The sequence below is a fragment of the Dicentrarchus labrax genome, unplaced genomic scaffold (assembly GCF_905237075.1).
Source record: "Dicentrarchus labrax unplaced genomic scaffold, dlabrax2021, whole genome shotgun sequence".
Classification (NCBI taxonomy): Eukaryota; Metazoa; Chordata; class Actinopteri; family Moronidae; genus Dicentrarchus; species Dicentrarchus labrax.
The window spans coordinates 25,729,988-25,747,363 of record NW_026136702.1 but is presented as its reverse complement, the minus strand read 5'-3'; the positions used below and the strand labels follow the sequence as shown (position 1 = coordinate 25,747,363).

General features: G+C 40.1%; 1 protein-coding gene and 1 long non-coding RNA gene across 2 annotated transcripts in view; one reads left to right on the top strand and one right to left on the bottom strand.

The window, feature by feature from the left end:
- LOC127377137 (uncharacterized) overlaps positions 1-17,376 on the bottom strand; it is a 417,826-nt gene that overhangs the window by 186,847 nt on the left and 213,603 nt on the right. The gene's annotated exons all lie outside the window — the stretch shown is intronic.
- Positions 1-17,376, top strand: part of col13a1 (collagen, type XIII, alpha 1) — a 131,346-nt gene that overhangs the window by 7,474 nt on the left and 106,496 nt on the right. Inside the window, exon 2 of the mRNA XM_051423355.1 lies at positions 3,349-3,418. Within this exon, the coding sequence (XP_051279315.1) occupies positions 3,349-3,418 (70 nt within the window). The remainder of the gene's footprint in view (positions 1-3,348; positions 3,419-17,376) is intronic.

Genomic DNA, 17,376 nt, shown 5'->3' with positions numbered 1-17,376 from the left:
AAGTGAAGGCCGGGACTGAGAAGACCATAACAGGAAGTGTATGTAGCGGCAGTGCCAGGTCTTAATGTTAATCAGAGTACAGGATAGTGAAAGGGTTTGTCATCCTTTTAAAATAGAATGTTAAAACCACATCAAAAACTCCAGCATCGGGTTACCATCTCACACACACACACTCTCACTCAAACAGAGCGAGTCCCCCAGCTGCTCTGCATATGCATCATAACTATAGGATATCATGGTGTGACCTTGCTAGAAAACACAGAACATCCCTATTAGGATGCAGAGTGGAGTTAGTTCAGCTACTGGCAGCAGCAATATCATTGGTCGAGTTAAGCCTCTATGAGTGGACCTATAGAATCAAACCTGATCTGACCTATGCAGTTTTCCCATAACTTAATTAGTCACATCCACACATAAGTCATACACACCAACGTGGAAACAGCGACTCACTTTTTCCTGTAATAGTGGTATCTCAGATGATACTAATCCACAAATTCAATTGGAAGTTATAGAAAAAAGATGCTACTCATTTGCTCTGACTTGAGCTGACTTCTGAAATTCTACATGCAGGGTTTTTAAAAGCTAATTCTAATGTTCTAGAGTCAATATGTTTGTCTGCATTTTTAGGAAAAACAATTAAATTAAAATAAAGTATGCAGATTTGGTGTTTTTCCACCAGCATTATATTCCTGACAGTGTGGACAATTTATATATTTTATGAATATATTGCGTTAAATATATAAATGAGCCAACAGTTTGTGAAATAACTGAAGAAATTATTTAATCTCAATTCATTATTATGAGATCATCTTTCATGGCTAGAAGGTGAAAGAGTGGCGACTACAGTGCTGCCATGGAAGTGACATTATAAAACAAAGAGCAACATTATGAAAAATGACATTATAAAAAGTGACATTGTGAAAAGTGACATTATTAATACGAATGTGTTATTGGGGTAAATGCCATTATGAAATAAAAGAAGCCTTCTAAAATGAAATTAGTTGTTCAAAAGTCCTGAGTCTAAGTCACAAAGTGACTATGCCAAATGCCAATAAAAGAAGTGAAAAGTAACAAAAAACATCCAGGGTTCACAGCGTTAATGATGTATTCCAGTCTGTATGCTGTTATTTTTCATTTTGTTAAACTTACAACATACTCAGTATCAGCTGATCATACTGAAGCATTCCTTCCTTCCAGTGGCAGATTTGTGCTACTTTATAAAATTATTGTTTCCTACCGAGGAAAAACTGAGACCATTAGACTGTAGGACATAATGTGAGGACATGAGTTAAAGGCTAATGACAGTCTTTGAAGTATAGTCATTACATTTCTCTCCCTCTGGCAGGCTCTATTGTCAGCTTTGATGTGGTTATAGGTGCAGCCCTTTTTGTTAGGACTGACTGCTACAGTACTGAATCTCTACTCTGCATTATCTCGATGTTGAATGTATAGTACAATGATGTTGCCTAAGGGTGGACTGCAGAGAGCTTCGGCTGCATGGCTCCCTGGATTATTTTTACTAAAGACTTCTCCAGTTGTGACTGGGGTCTGCCAGTATCAACCAAATAAATTCCTGGAAGTATTCATGAATAATATAAAGTGGGCTATGGGAAAATTGTGTCTGAGTGTGCAGTCCTGCAATTGATTCCGCATGAGACTTTTGAATGATGAGAGCACTTGAACTTTGGAATCCTTATTTTTTAAGAGTGTGCTATATAGCTGACCCCATAGTTGAGGAATAAAATATTCACGAAAGGCCTGTAGTACATACGTATATTTATTTTTAGTTCTCCTCACAGTTTTTTTTACAGGTTTGGTTTCTCTTCAGTTTTTATGCTTGTTAAGGCCTCCATACACTTCAACCAAAATGCTTTCTGGATCATACAGAAATGCGAAATTGGGTGCAGGTTCCATCCAACAATTTTTGTAACACTTGGAAACAGATCATCTGACTTTTTTTATAGTAACTGTCCAGGTTTCAGGAGGTATGAAAGTAAGCAGGGTCTGAACTCATCATGCAACACCAAGAACACTTTCAAGAGAGAAATGTATTTCAACCCAGTCTCACTCCCAAGTCGTCAAATACTGCCGTGTGGTCAGTCGCCCTCCACTGCAAAGTATGATGCTGTAGGTTTGTCCACAAGACAACATATAATTCAATTCTTTTCCCCAAACAATTTGGCTCAAATTAATACAGGACTGTAACCCAGGAGATTGCTTCTCATGTGCCATGTGAAACATAAATGAGAAGTAAATAATTTATTTTAAGTAAGAAATAATTATGTCAGGTATCTTACATAAATTACAATCTTTTCCTAATCCTAAATTGTTGTTAGCCCTTAACCTAAACTGTGAGTGTTCCACAATGTTAATAATGCAAGTTTTAATTTGAAAGTCGTGATGAGCAAGTTCACCATTATCTGAATCTGTATCTGTTCAATCAGCTAAATTATCCATACTTAAAATGGGTGGGGCTTAACTCAGATTTAGGTGGTGCTTAAACTGTAAGTAGGTGGGACTGGAACTAGAAATTATTTATTTAGGCCTGAAATTTATATCGGTTGATCAGGAATTGCTATATTTATTGGAACTATTTACAGAACGCCATCAGCAATGAGCTTCAAAACAATGTTTTTGATCACAAAAGTACAAGAACTTTTTAAATAAAAGTAAAAAGACACATTTTACTCGTTTGATACTTTTACATATTTACATTATTTGTACCAGATACTCGTTTCAGCCGAGTACTTGCTCAAACCTATTTGGCTGGGTTTAGGCATTTTCAGACAACACTTTGTACAAATTTGTCCTTTTCCAAAAAAAGAACCAAAAAAATCCCTAGTTTGAGCCATGGCCGTCCTCTGACAAAGCAGAATAATGTGCACGCTGAGGTAACAGGCAGTACTCAGAATACAGCAGCAGTGCTCAGAACGACATCCCCTTCAGCACCTGTTGCTGGCCTCGAAACAGCCAGTGCTGGCATTCCTCTGCTAGTAAGCATCACCAGCGGGACTGACTGCTATGCTGTGGAGAATGTACTCAGATGGTTTTTTATTCTATTCAGGGTCAAATCACACGCAGGCTTTTGTTGATCTAATGAGGTCAACTGTCACACTTGGATACCTTGAGAAAAGGACTGTAAGTTGCAATTTGAATGTATGCAACTCAGTTTAAACTATGTTTGTTAGCTGTTTGTACACTTCTACATGCTTCTGGTGCTGGTTTTAAAGGGGGACCAAAACTCTGAGACTGAAACAATGTCAAGCAGCAATTTCATGGTCATTTCATCAGGTGCAACATGATATTTTCAGTGCGTTCTAACATTCTTTTGTTCCTTCTCTCATGCAGAAGCTTGCAGCACGACTACCAAAGACACGGGAGGTGAGGGAAGCTCCCCACAACTGTCTGTGTCCACCAGGTAAGTCACTCAGCCTCCATCCATTCACCCATTCACATGTTTCTCACTTTCTCTTATATTACTGATTGATTCAACTTCACACAAAGGACACTGCACACTGAAAAGAGGCGAGGAGCTTCATTTGGCCATTTAAACTGTTTGAACCATGTCACTACTACAGGACATTCCTAGAGGTGATCACTACAATGCTGCTTTGACAGTGGGTATTCAATATATAGACATCTCTCTGTCAGCGCCTGCATTTGCTCTGTGGGGATGACTCTCTAGGTGACATTCTGGCTTCCTTGGGGCCTTATTCATCAACAGTTTGGTGCCCATTTTTTTGTTGGGTGAGCAGATTACCAGGGGCCAAAGTGTTCTTCAAACGGATCAGAAACACTGGGAGTAATTTAATTAGAATAAGCTTCTATTGAGCCCAAAGGGTCAATAGATGGAGCTGCAGTGGATGTGGAGCTCAGTTAAAGTACTTCTAAAGGTCAAGAGAGATCTTCACCATCCATTACCATCATCAGTGTGTTGGTCTGTTGTGTTTTGACTTGTTGTTGTTAACTTCACAGGAGAGCCAAAACAAAAATGACTACTACATGTTGTCCTGACTTTGTTTTTTTTATTTAATATTTAATATTAAAACTTCATAAATATATCTAATGAACAATGTTTTTGCATTTTTTGACTTGTGTCTTTTTAACCCCAAATTGTTCAGTGTTAGGTCTTTTTTGCCCAAAAATGTAATTTTCTAATGCTACATAGTTAACAAAGGGATTTCTTTCTCTTTGGCCACTTGTGTCATATAGTGATCTCTCTGTGCTAATCTGGCTGGATCGGGGCCTATTTTTCACTTGTACAATCCAATGAAAGCGATCTGGTCTGTTTTACTGATGTACAACTATCTGTTGCATTTGGTAGTGAACATGCCAGCTGGTGGCCTCACTCTGCCCTTGTGCCCCTCAGCTCACGCAGACATGATGACAAGCTGAGGTGTATTTGCAGCTCAGCTGGCAGCCAGGGCCATTTTGTGTCATATCAGGTCATAATGCAAGCTGGTGTGATGGGGTGGCATCACTGAGGCTTTCCTGTATAACCAGCCACATCATTGTGTTCTGCTCTCTGAGAACCGGACATAGAGCACAGACTGTAGGACTGCAGCTCAGCAGTGCACCAACAATACTTTACCTCTGAACTCTGAAATCTTTTTAGTTTCGATCCATTGCCTTTGTCAGACATAATTAAAAATATTTTGGAGAAGAATTCCAGGAGATTTATATAACCAAAATACTCAATAACTGTTTCAGATTTGCATCCTAAAGCTAAAGCAACTGAGTTGGTGAGACTGGCTGAGAGACTCTTTCAGTGTCTAAAGCCACCTGTTTGTCTGCTGCAGCCCTAAGGTGGTAGTCATTAAGTCACTAGGTCGACAAGGTGTGTGTCTGTGTTTTTATGTGTTGACTCGCTGTGTTCAGGTTGTATGGGATGGATGGTAGAGGTGGGAAAGATTCCCATGTTTGAGAGTTTTCCTGTCTCTGAAGACAGCTGTATGATTGCAGAGTTGGTGGTGTGAGTGTTAAAAATACTGTGCATACACAATTCAACAACGCAGTATCATGTAGGGATAACGGCACACATTTGTGACAGACTGTCATGGAAGTCATTCATAGTGTTGAACTTGGTTGTTCATGTGAAATGTGACAGATATAGTTGTGCAACACATGAAAATAGGGAGCTAGAAAGAGAAGTTAAACCATGGCTCCTTTTTTACCTCCACACAGCTGACCAATCACGGTGTAAAGTGAGTGTGAATATCTGATTGTTGGTTTGGGGAAGTTACATAAATGGTTGGACACAACCAACTGTTTCTTGTGTGTGTGTGTGTGTGTGTGTGTGTGTGTGTGTGTGTGTGTGTGTGTGTGTGTGTGTGTGTGTACTGTGTGTGTGTGTCTGCCAGTGACAGCACTGTGAGAACAGGGGGAGTTGCCCGTCACCACACATTAGTGTTAATTGGTCTTGTCAATAGGATGTTAGTGTTTTAAAATGGCGGTAAGTGTCTGTGGGACTGGCTGTGAACGGCTGTTAAGGTGGTTTCCTTGCAGCTTCAGAGGAGATTCTCCAGCCGCTGCAGGTGTGGGAGTCTTTCAACTTCGAGCCGCCAGCTGGTCTGGCAGTTTTACAGCTTCTTTTGACTTTCTGTCTTCTACAACTGGTCGAACGGGAGTCTGAGAACAGGGTTTTTGTCTTGTTACCTGTCAGCCAAAACTGACAACCACCTCAAAACACTCTCCTTTTTTCAGTTCCTCTGATGTTTTAACAGGAAACAAATATTAAGTTTAAAGTTAAATCAGGTGTCCATATGACCTTTAAACAGGTTTTGCTTGCCATAATCAACTCTCCTGTTCCTTCTGGCCGATAAGAAATCCCCTCTTAGTGCAGTTGCAGTGTAAGTGATGGGGGACAAAACTCACAGTCCTCATTCTCCGTCCAAATACATTCAGTTAATATGAGTCCTTAGCAGTCGGAGTTAGCAGTAGTAAATCAGAATCAGAAATAATTTACTGATCCCAGGGAGGAACTTGTTGCGTTACAGTTGCTCAAAGTGCTCCCAAGACATTAAAGAAATACAAAATAATAATAAGAAGAAGACAACAGGAGCAACTGCAACAGGCACATGCACACCATTTTTAATAAAGTGGACATCTTCCAAAGTTACAATGTTTTGTGTTCATTGTGTTTAGTATATCCCTCCACTTCAGTCCATTATTGGATCCATGTATTGTTTTAACCATAAATACTGTATAATGACCGCATACAATAGCAAATGTCTGTCTGACTTGTAGCTGTTGTCAGATCAGCAGACCTCCCCCTGGCCCTTGTGCTGAAGTGAATTGTGGGGCTCATGTACAGATGGCTATAGTGCGCCCTCCCAGTGCCCACCTGGTGCCTGCCAGTCAGCTCAGACCGCACGCCATGTTCACATGGCTGCCATGCTTTTGATTTTTTACAGTGCCAGGTGACCGAGCGGGCAGACCTCTGATGGAGACACTGCGGCCTGGAGTGCATGTTGTTTAATCACAGAAATAGATTAAATAGCTCATACGATAAAGAGACTAGATGATTCAAAGTCTGGAAACATGGCTTATGTGTAGTTATTAACTTAGATTGATTTTTACCAACATTACACATCTTATGATGTCAATGGTCAGATGGCATACTGAGCATGTTTATGCTCCCTGTAAGATAAAGCTGTTGCATTTTAATGACCCAATTAAATTGTCTCAATCTATACATAAGGTGATCTTAAATGTTTCTGTTAAAGTTAAGAGTAATATATGATCTGTGTAGTTGTCAGAAACATAGCTGTTGTAACTGGAGTTGTTCATGTGTCATGGATGTCTGTGTGACACTTGAAGGACACTGTATTATTCTGAGCTTGACATTTTTCTGAGCAGCCTGTGAAAAATTAACTTTGTAAGTTGCTAAAAGTTGAGCAGCAGAATGGGAGACACTGCAGACCTCAAAGGTGCCACCAAGTCTGTTGTCTTTCAAATGTTTATCATGACCATGAAACAAAGCAATAGGCCTAAAAATATGTTTAACATACGTGTTGCTTTAAGTGGATGGAGATGAATCACCAGACACATTGCTTACGGCTGAGTGGGCCTCATATCAACAGTCTGGGTATGTTGTGTATTCGCAATCACCACATGGCCCTATTAGGGTCGGACCAAGATGGGGTTTTGAGACAATGGAGCAAAGCCTATAAGAGCTGCTTCATGCAGACAATTGGAGCCCTCTGAGAGAGAGTGGACACATCGTATTCCACTCTGAACATCACACATCCAACACACTCTTCACTATAAGATGACAGTGCTCATCTCGCAATCATCACTACTGCTCTTCCCCTAAAGCGCTTCTATATTTGTTCACTTATGATGGTTATTCCACATATCCTAGTTTCCTTCAGAGCTTTAGTGGTCTTCATCTTTAAATATTGAAGTTTAATTTGTGTCTGCAATGTGAAAATTAAACCAGTGAATGGTTGGGACAGTATATTAGCATATCAAGTAAGGTCAGATTAAAGAAAATAAAACAATATAATTATTCCAGCATTGGCCAGAGATGACTCAGCCTTGATCTGGTGGATATACTTTTATTCCTCCAAGCACACACAAAGTACTCAAGCAAGTAAGTGAACACAAATGAGCCATTTGTCTAACCCACTGTTAGGCTGAAATGAGTATCTGATTCTAGTCGTCTTTCGGCTATTTCTTATCACTCTCCATTTTCCCTCTGTGCACACTACATTCTTACCACAGTGAGTAACTGGAAACCAAAAACTGAATATGCACACTCTGCATTCATATACTAATACATAATTTTGTATAAGTAGGTTGAGTGATCTAGTTTTTACATATTACATATTACTAATTTGACTTTTATATGACATTTCCTAAAAATGTCCCATACACCAGTCAGGCCCCTGCTCTATACAGCATAGAACACTGTGGTCTGGTTGACTGGATGAGTAAAACTATGTCCTGTATGTGTCACCTCTCACTTAGTATCACATGCCGACCAGCCACGCTGCCAAGAATAAAGATTCTTCCCTAAGGATAAGAATATTCCACAGAGCCTTTGTTTTCATTGGCAGCCAGAACATGATTGGTCAAGTTTGTTTGTTATAATGACCTGCATACCTGTGGTCTTAACAAGTCCTAAATAACATATCTCCATTGAGTACATTACGTAAATTAACTTATGTGCATTCCTAAAATAAGTTGTTCACTTTAGGTTTCACAAGGGACATTAACAGCAGATTCATGGGTTAAAGTCCTGTGTTTGTTAGACCAATCCATCCACCCCACCACCTCCACATGCGGACATTCTCGCACTTACCACGACATTGCCTGAGTTCAATGCCGCTAAAGGCACCATTTTGATTACTTGGGAATAAGAACACGTTGGTTACTCTCTGTAATGAACTCAGTAGTGCTAGTACTTTTGGGGCATGGTTGAAAAAAAAAAACTGTCTCTCTCTGAAATGGTAGTTTTTCTTAAGCCCTGTTTGCAGCTTTAAATAAGATTTGTAAGATCTGTTTAGTAACTGTCAGAGGAAGTGTACCTCATCGCCACATAAACAGCGTGAGGATTGTCTGTGTTTCTATGTTCTACAATGAGATCAGGCCATTGTTGTGTTTCAGGACAAAGGATACAGCGTGTATACATTACACAGTGATTTATGGGTGTGAACATGCATGAGCAGGAGTTTATCCGCTTCATCCAGGACTTTCATAAACAATGTTTGCATTTTTAATTTAGAACACCCGTAGAGAGAGCCAAATGACAGATCCCACCAGCAAAACAAGCCCAAGGTCATATGTGTTTGAACAAGCCACGTGAGTTTAAATTAGCAGTTCATCAGGTCAAAGTAAAGAGGAGAGGAACATGGCAGGGATGTGATGGAAGTCTTGAATTCAGGCCGAAAGTCTGACTTGATTCCCGCACATTGTTGTCAGGGAGAGGGTGATTGGCAGTTCTTCTTGGATGAGAGTAAAGAGAAAGAGAAGAGAGAGAAAGGATTGTGAGACATACCCCTCCTCCCACTCCTGTCAATCGCATTTCCGCCTCAGAAAAGAGGCCTCGACTCACAGGATTTTGCTGCTTTGTGCCACAGCGTCACAATGCCAAAGGACTTCAAGCTATGGGGAAGGGCTCAGTGTATTGATCTACAAGAAGAGTCATGCTTAAGTCTGAGAATATCATTGTTCTATTGTTCTGTTCTATTTAGTTCTAGTGTTTTTGTAGTTCTGAACATTCTGATTTTATACAGCTTGGGTAATTTTTTCACAATTTCATCCATCATCCCTGTAAGTAAACACTAACACTGGATTCACAAAATGATTTGGTGAGATCTGGGAATGTGGCAGCATTTCTAAAAAAATAATTTATATAGCATGCAAGACACGAGCAGTCAGACAATCTGCCAGGTTAGTCAAAGTAATTTGGAAGACGTTGATGACCAAAACTGGCAATGAAACCCAAGTTGTCAACATTTTCCTTCACGAACCCCATGGGATACTAATAGATTTCACTTAAACCCACACTGAAAATCAGTTCCATGTTTGTATTTCTCTAAATATTTTTATGCTTATGACCTCACTTCTATCTTGGGGCAAGCATACTGTGAACCTTCCTCCTGCACAGACTTGGATGGAACATGACAGGGCTGTGAGGGTGGATTAGTCCTCTGTAAAAACAGGAGGAGATGGCGGGGTTCAGCAGGAAAGAGACAGGAGGGTTGTTGGGTGGGTTTAAGGCCCTCTAAAGCCAGACACTTCTGAGGGAGGAAGTTGGCTTTGACAGTTTACCTGGCTGAGATCCCAGAGGAAGCCATGACAGGAGAACAGGCATGAAATCTGACTCCTCCACTCTGAACTCCCCCACTCCCTGCCAGTCGCACAGCTTGGCAGCCTGGCATGGTTGGCATAATTTAGACCTCGCCCCATTCAGACCTGTTACCCACCCACCACACACACTGACAAAGGTCCACAATTATTTATTGTGGTTATAGTTTCAGGTTACTGACATTCAAGTTGATGTCTGTTAAGGGTATCGCTTTCCCACTAAAATACCACTGATTTATTCTGTTTGCTCAGTTTGAGTCCTGCAAGTGTCTAAACTGACCTCACCCTAACCCTAACTGGATTACCAACTGGGCAAATTGGGAACCTGCCCTTGGGCCCCAAAAGCCCTATTACTAGGTGAAATATGGGCAAACAGAAAGTATGTTGTAGCAAAGAACAGATGACTCACCTCTTGGTGCTGACCCTAAACATCAATGATTCAAACTTCAGATACAGAATATACATTAAATTGCAGACAAAACATCAGACTGTATCCAGAGCAACACAGGACAACAACATTCGAGGGTAACTTTCCGCCCTAAATCTGTCATCAAAATTGTTGAATCAGATGTGGAAAATTCAGATGCTTCGTTTACTTTATGCAGAAATCCCATAAATTACATCAAAATGTGATCAGAAGTGTCCCAAATTTTGGTTGTGACAGAAACAGGGGGGCAACAGACTGAAGCGGATCCCTACTCCTTTTCCCTAAAACTACAGCAAAACAATTCCAAAACTATCTTCTTACAGCAGAACTGGCTACACTCTCAGCCCATGATAATATCAGAGGAGCTTAGCTGTGCTTGTATCTGCGAGATGTAAATAGCATACTGGTTAGGACAGGGGACAACCTGTGTAGACAGTGCTATGCAGGAACAATGTGACTTTTTTATTGCCCCACGATACAAACTCTGGACTGAAGGGCTCTGGTGCCAAAACAGCTGCTAGGGTGGTGGTGCAACTAGAGGGCAACAAGATCCCCGGGCACTACGAGTATTCCCAGCAGTCTGCCCACTGACAGACCACTGCTGCCCACAGACCGGCATCAAAGAAAGTGTGTATTTGATGTGTGAGGTAGAGCAGCACAGAAACAGATGTTGAACTGCACATTAAAACATATCAGATTTTTAGGGGTGTAAAGATTAACTGGCACATATCTAAAAACTGATACAATACATAGATTCACAACCTTAAACTGTCAAAATATAATTCCACTTTAAAAAAACAATATTTTCTTGTTTTTCTGGACAATGACTTTGATCTGCCCCTCTTCTGCTAGCTAGTTATGTTCCCCTGAAAAATAAATGTCTTACGCTTCCTGAAATCATTACAGTGAATTTGTAGTCTAGTAGTAGTGCACAAAGCAAAGGTAAAGTGTTTAGTGATGTCTGTGCCTGAAATGGGCCAGAACTCAGTCTGATTACAGAATCTCAGTCTAAGCCAATCAGAGGCAGAGTAGGGAAGGAATTTGGGTAGGCCTGCATAACCGTGTCTCTGTGTAAACACTAAGCTAACTTAACGCTGAGAAACAGCCCTGAAAATATCCTTGTTGAAATAGTTTTTTAAAAACACCTAAATATTTAGGTTTAGGGGTGAGGTTGTGGTGAGGGTTGTGCTGAATTAGGGTACTAGCACCTTTTTTGGTCCAATTCAGGCACTGACTGACGATTAACTGACAGGACTGACAGGAGCAATAATGCCATATTTAGTATCTAATGCTACTTCCAAAGTACATTTTCCATGACCCTAACCCCTCCCAGTTGAGGTCAATACCTGAAGTCCTAAGATTTATTTAAGGACATGTGCCTATATATTTGAAAATCCATATTTAGATAGATGACACTTCCGCACAGGTAAGCAATTCTGTAGAATTTGAGTGAAACACTCATTCTCCTTGGGGACTGGCTTAAAAATTAAGGGCTATAGAAACCTCAATACCCCCCATATATACTGTATTGGGTGTCTGCATAGGCTATGTGAATGTCCTCACATAGACGTTGCATACTGTCTTTGCCCCATACAGATGTCAACACAAAGGGCATACCTTGTAACTGCAAAGTCCACTGCAACGGGCCAGGGGACCTTCATAATCCTCTCTCTCCACATTTCCTGTCACTCTCTGCACTGTCCAAATAAAGACCAAAAAATAAGAAAACTATGGCATACAAATCCTCAAAAGCTACTCAGAATAGGAAGAACAGCAGTCATTCCAACTTCAGAGTGTTCATGCATTATTTCAAGATGGTGTAAGCCCACTGCTAACCTTGCAGTCAAACCAGATAAATAACCCAATGTACGTAATTGTTGCTGTATTTGTGTTAATATTGGATTTTGTTTGGCTGTAACTGCAAGTGATGAGGCTGACGTGAATGTTTTTCCCTACTCAACTGTTTGCAATTACGGTCTAAACAATTTGATATAAACACAATTCAATTCAGTTCAATTCAATTCAATTTTATTTGTATAGCACCAATTCATAACAGAAGTTATCTCAGGACACTTTTCAAATAGAGCAGGTCTAGACCGAACTCTTTAAAACATTATTTACAGAGACCCAACAGTACCACCATGAGCAAGCACTAGGCGACAAGGGCAAGGAAAAACTGCCTGTTAAAAGGCAGAAACCTAGGACAGATCCTCCGGCTCTAGGTGGGTGGTCGTCTGTCTCGACCAGTTGGGGTGAGAGAGAGAGAGAGAGACAGAGAGAGACAGACAGACAGACAGGTGCACAGCTACAACAGTATTGGCAATGGCAATCTAGCAGGACCATGGCAGGAGGCTCCACCAGGATCGATAAGAACCTGCGAGACGAGAAAGCACAAGAACTCCGAGGAAGAAGTGAAGTTAGTAACATGCATTAATGGAACATGAATGAGTGCAGAAAGAGAGAGGAAGAGAGGAGCTCAGTGCACCTTGGGAAATGCCCCGATAGTCTAGGTCTATAGCAGCATAACTAAGGGATGGTTCAGGACTCACCTGATCCAGCCCTAACTATAAGCTTTATCAAAGAGGAACGTCTTAAGCCTACTCTTGAATGTGGTGAGGGTGTCTGCCTCCCGAACCACAACTGGAAGCTGGTTCCGCAGGAGAGGGGCTTGGTAACTGAAGGCTCTGGCTCCTGTTCTACTTTTAGAAACTATAGGAACCACAAGTAGCCCAGCATTCAGAGAACGTAGTGTTCTAGTGGGGTAATAGGGTACTATGAGCTCTTTAAGATATGAAGGGGCCTGACCATGAACAGCTTTGTAGGTGAGGAGGAGGATTTTAAATTCTATTCTAAATTTAACAGGGAGCCAGTGCAGAGAAGCTAGTACAGGAGAGATGTGATCTCTTTTTCTAGTTTGTGTCAGTACTCGTGCTGCAGTGTTTTGAATTAATTGGAGCGTTTTAATGGACTTATTGGGGCAGCCTGATAATAAAGAGTTGCAGTAATCTAGCCTAGAAGTAACAAATGCATGGATTAGTTTTTCTGCATCTGTCTGTGATAGGATGTGTCTAATTTTTGTAATATTACGTAAATGAAAGAAGGCAGTCCTAGAGGTCTGCTTTATGTGGGAATTAAATGACAAATCCTGATCAAAGATAACTCCAAGATTCCTGACAGTGGTGCTACAGACCAAGGCAATGCCATCTAGAGTAACTATATCTTTAGACAGTGAGTCTCTAAGGTTTTTGGGGCCAAGTACAAGAATTTTGTTGCAGCTCATCCAGGATTTTATGTCCTTAAGACATGTTTGTAATTTAGATAATTGACTAATTTCATCGGGCTTGATTGATAGATATAACTGCGTATCATCTGCATAACAGTGAAAGTTAATGGAGTGATTCCAAATAATGTTGCCTAAAGGGAGCATATATAAAGTAAATAGTATTGGTCCAAGTACAGAACCTTGTGGAACTCCATGACTAACTGTAGTATTTATTGGAGATTTATCGTTAACATGTACAAACTGAGAACGATCTGATAAGTATGACTTAAACCAGCTTAGTGCGGTTCCTTTAATGCCAATTTGATGCTCAAGTCTCTTTAAAACGATATCATGGTCAATGGTGTCAAATGCAACACTAAGATCTAATAATACAAGTACAGAGACAAGTCCATTGTCTGAAGCAATCAAAAGGTCATTATTAACTTTAACCAGAGCTGTCTCTGTGCTGTGATGAACTAAAATAAACTATTGTTATGTAGAAAGTCACACAACTCTTTGGCGACTACTTTCTCCAGAATCTTAGAGAGGAAGGGGAGGTTAGAGATTTGTCTATAGTTGGCTAAAACCCCTGGGTCAAGAGTGGGCTTTTTAAGAAGGGGTTTAATTACAGCTACTTTAAAGGACTGTGGTACATATCCTGATAACAAAGAAAGATTAATCATATTAAGGGTACGACTTCTTTAAGCAGCCTAGTTGGGATCGGGCCTAACAGACAGGTTGATGGCTTCAATGTGGAAATTATTGAAGTTAACTGATGAAGATCGATAGCAGAAAAACAGTCTAAATATATATCTGAGTTTACATTAATTAAAGTTCCTGAACTTGGAGAGCCACTGATAACTATAGATGGCAGTTGGTGATTAATTTTCTCTCTAATAGTAATAATTTTATTATAAAAGAAGCTCATGAAGTCATTGCTACTTAAGTTTATGGGGATATGTGGCTCAATAGGGCTGTGGCTCTCTGTCAGCCTGGCTACAGTGCTGAAGAGGAACCTGGGGTTGTTCTTATTTTGGTAACACTTTATAATGAGTACACACTATTAAGCATTAGTTAAGCATGAATAAATAATGAAATCATCATTTATAACGCATGAATACACATTAGTATGTAGTTTATAAACACAGTAAAAAATGTTTTATTCATCATTGATAAGCACATTAGTTATGGTCTCTCTCTCTCTCTCTCTACCCCAACTGGTCGAGACAGACGACCACCCACCCAGAGCCGAAGGATCTGTCCTAGGTTTCTGCCTTTTAACAGGCAGTTTTTCCTTGCCCCCGTCGCCCAGTGCTTGCTCACGGTGGTACTGTTTGGGTCTCTGTAAATGTTATAAGGAGTTCGGTTTAGACCTGCTCTATTTGAAAAGTGTCCTGAGATAACTTTTGTTATGAATTGGCGCTATACAAATACAAATTGAATTTAATTGAATTAAGCGGCAGAAACCTAGGACAGACCCTTCGGCTCTAGGTGGTTGGCTCGACCAGTTGGGGTGAGAGAGAGAGAGAGAGAGAGAGAGAGAGAGAGAGAGAGAGAGAGAGAGAGAGAGAGAGAGAGAGAGAACAGAGAGAGAGAGGTAAAGACAGAAGGAGAGAGACAGAGACAAAGGTGCACAGCAACAGCAGTAGCAACAACTGCACTAATAGTAGTGACTGATGGTGATGATGATGATGAACATGAAGAAGATGATGACGACGACAACAACAGCCACATCGATGGGGGACAATGAGCAATGATAATAGTAATGATAGTTACTGTAGTTATAATAATAATAATAATAATAATAAACCTGCAGCACTATTAATGCGATAATCATTTGGGAGGGACTAAGGTTATTATAGGACTCTGTTCAGATATGGCATTGAATTAAATGGATTAAATAATCCATGCAGGTAATCCAGAAGCCTTGCTTTTTTTCATCCTGTATAAATATTCTCTTTGCTGTAGATACGGTTGCAGCTAAAAAAGAAACCCCACCCCCCTTGTAAACAAGAGGCTTCCTCTAATCTGTTCAGCTGACTGTGGGGCGGGAGGGTCCCAGGGTCGCCGAGCCGGTTATTTAAGTCCCCCAAGTTCACCTTGACATCTGTGCTGACAGGAAGAGAGCACAGCAGATCCCCTTTCTTCGCTCGAGATAAGTTCACAGTGCAGCTGCCAGTGTGTGACCATACTTGGAGGAATGTGGCAGCCAGAGACAGTGAGGGAAAAGACAGGATATTGACAGTTGCACAGTTAGAAGAGGATGAGCAGAAGAAGAGAAGAAACGAAAAGATGAATGAGGCATTAAGTGTAGTTTGAATTTTATTCACCTCTCTCTGTGATTTGTTGGAACTGCAACACCGACACATTTCTAGTAGTCTAACTTACAGTATTTGGAAATACTGCAGCACAGAGAGTGAACAAATAGAAGCTTGGTAAGCATTCAAAATACACACTTAATCACACAATAATCCTGTTTTGTAATTTGCAATGGATTTTGTGATCATTTCATACTAGTTTAGGGGTATGTATCATCAAACCAGTGCTAAATTAAATTAATTCCAACCCCCAAACCTAACATGGTCAACCCAAATTCATTAAATTCAGTGTTCAGTAAGTATAACAGTATATCAGTTTATTAGGCGCACTTCTACAATCAAATGCAGTCCAATACAACAAGGGTTGTTGTCTAGATAGCTAGTTCACTAGATTTGCTACCTGGTTGTTATTACTAATACTGTCACAATTATGAATTCTGTAACATTACAGAGCAATGAATGACAATTGATTGATGAACAATGATCTTTTCTTTTCTTTTTCTGGGCCGATAGCAATATTGATGTTAAAAATAACTATTTGGACGGTAGCCAATGCCTTGATGTTCAATTGCTGATATTTAAAACAAAAGACATCTGTAAACAAAAAGCACGGGGGGTGAGTGGCCAAACAGCCCAATATCTGAGTTGGAAATAACCAACACAACATTTAGCCAGTGCAGAATGAATGGCCACTGACATTGGTGAACGCCATCTTATTGACACCACCTTGTCCCAGATAGTGATGGTCGTTTTTTTCTGTAATCATGTATTTTAAACTTTTATACACCTATTCATATATATGTATATACTGTCATGTTGATTTTTTTAATCAGGATAATGATTTAATGTTGTTCAGGTGTTTCACTGTGAGGTCTAGAACCACCTGGAAACACTAATGATGCATATCATTTTCACTCAAAGACTCTTAGAATTTAGATGGCTTAATGCAGTGGTTCTCAATTATTTTCTGTCCTGCCCCCCCTAGGGGACAGAAATTTTTTCACGCCCCCCCTGAATTGAAATACTATTGAGAACCTGATAATATTTACTTATTTATCTGTACAAACCACTGTATGAGTTGCTGGCACCAGCATTCTGCATACAATCACCTGATTATCAAAATAGATTAATAAAATGAGCTGAGATAACATCTGCAACAACTTTAAACAATTTCCAAGTTCAGTTTATTAACTAAATTTGCAACATTTAAACAAGACTGCTCAGTCTGTGTGATTCTCAAAACAGAAAAAAGTGCAAATGATTCACTGGGATGTGCATTTTTATAGACTTAACAGTAACATTCAAAACTTTTTTAAACTGTAAACATTGGTCACTTGTCAGCTTCATCAGCTTATTCCTTTTCAAAAAGGTATATGACTTTTTTAACATTTGTTTTTTTTTGTGTAAAACAATATTGCTTATATTTAACGTTTGTCTATTAGATGTTCTGTGAGCTGTTCTTGGAGGTCGTCTGAAATGTCAAATATACGTCTCCCGATCATGTCATTGGAAAGAGGGACAGTATTCAGTGTCTCAGCACTTTTCTCACCTATGAT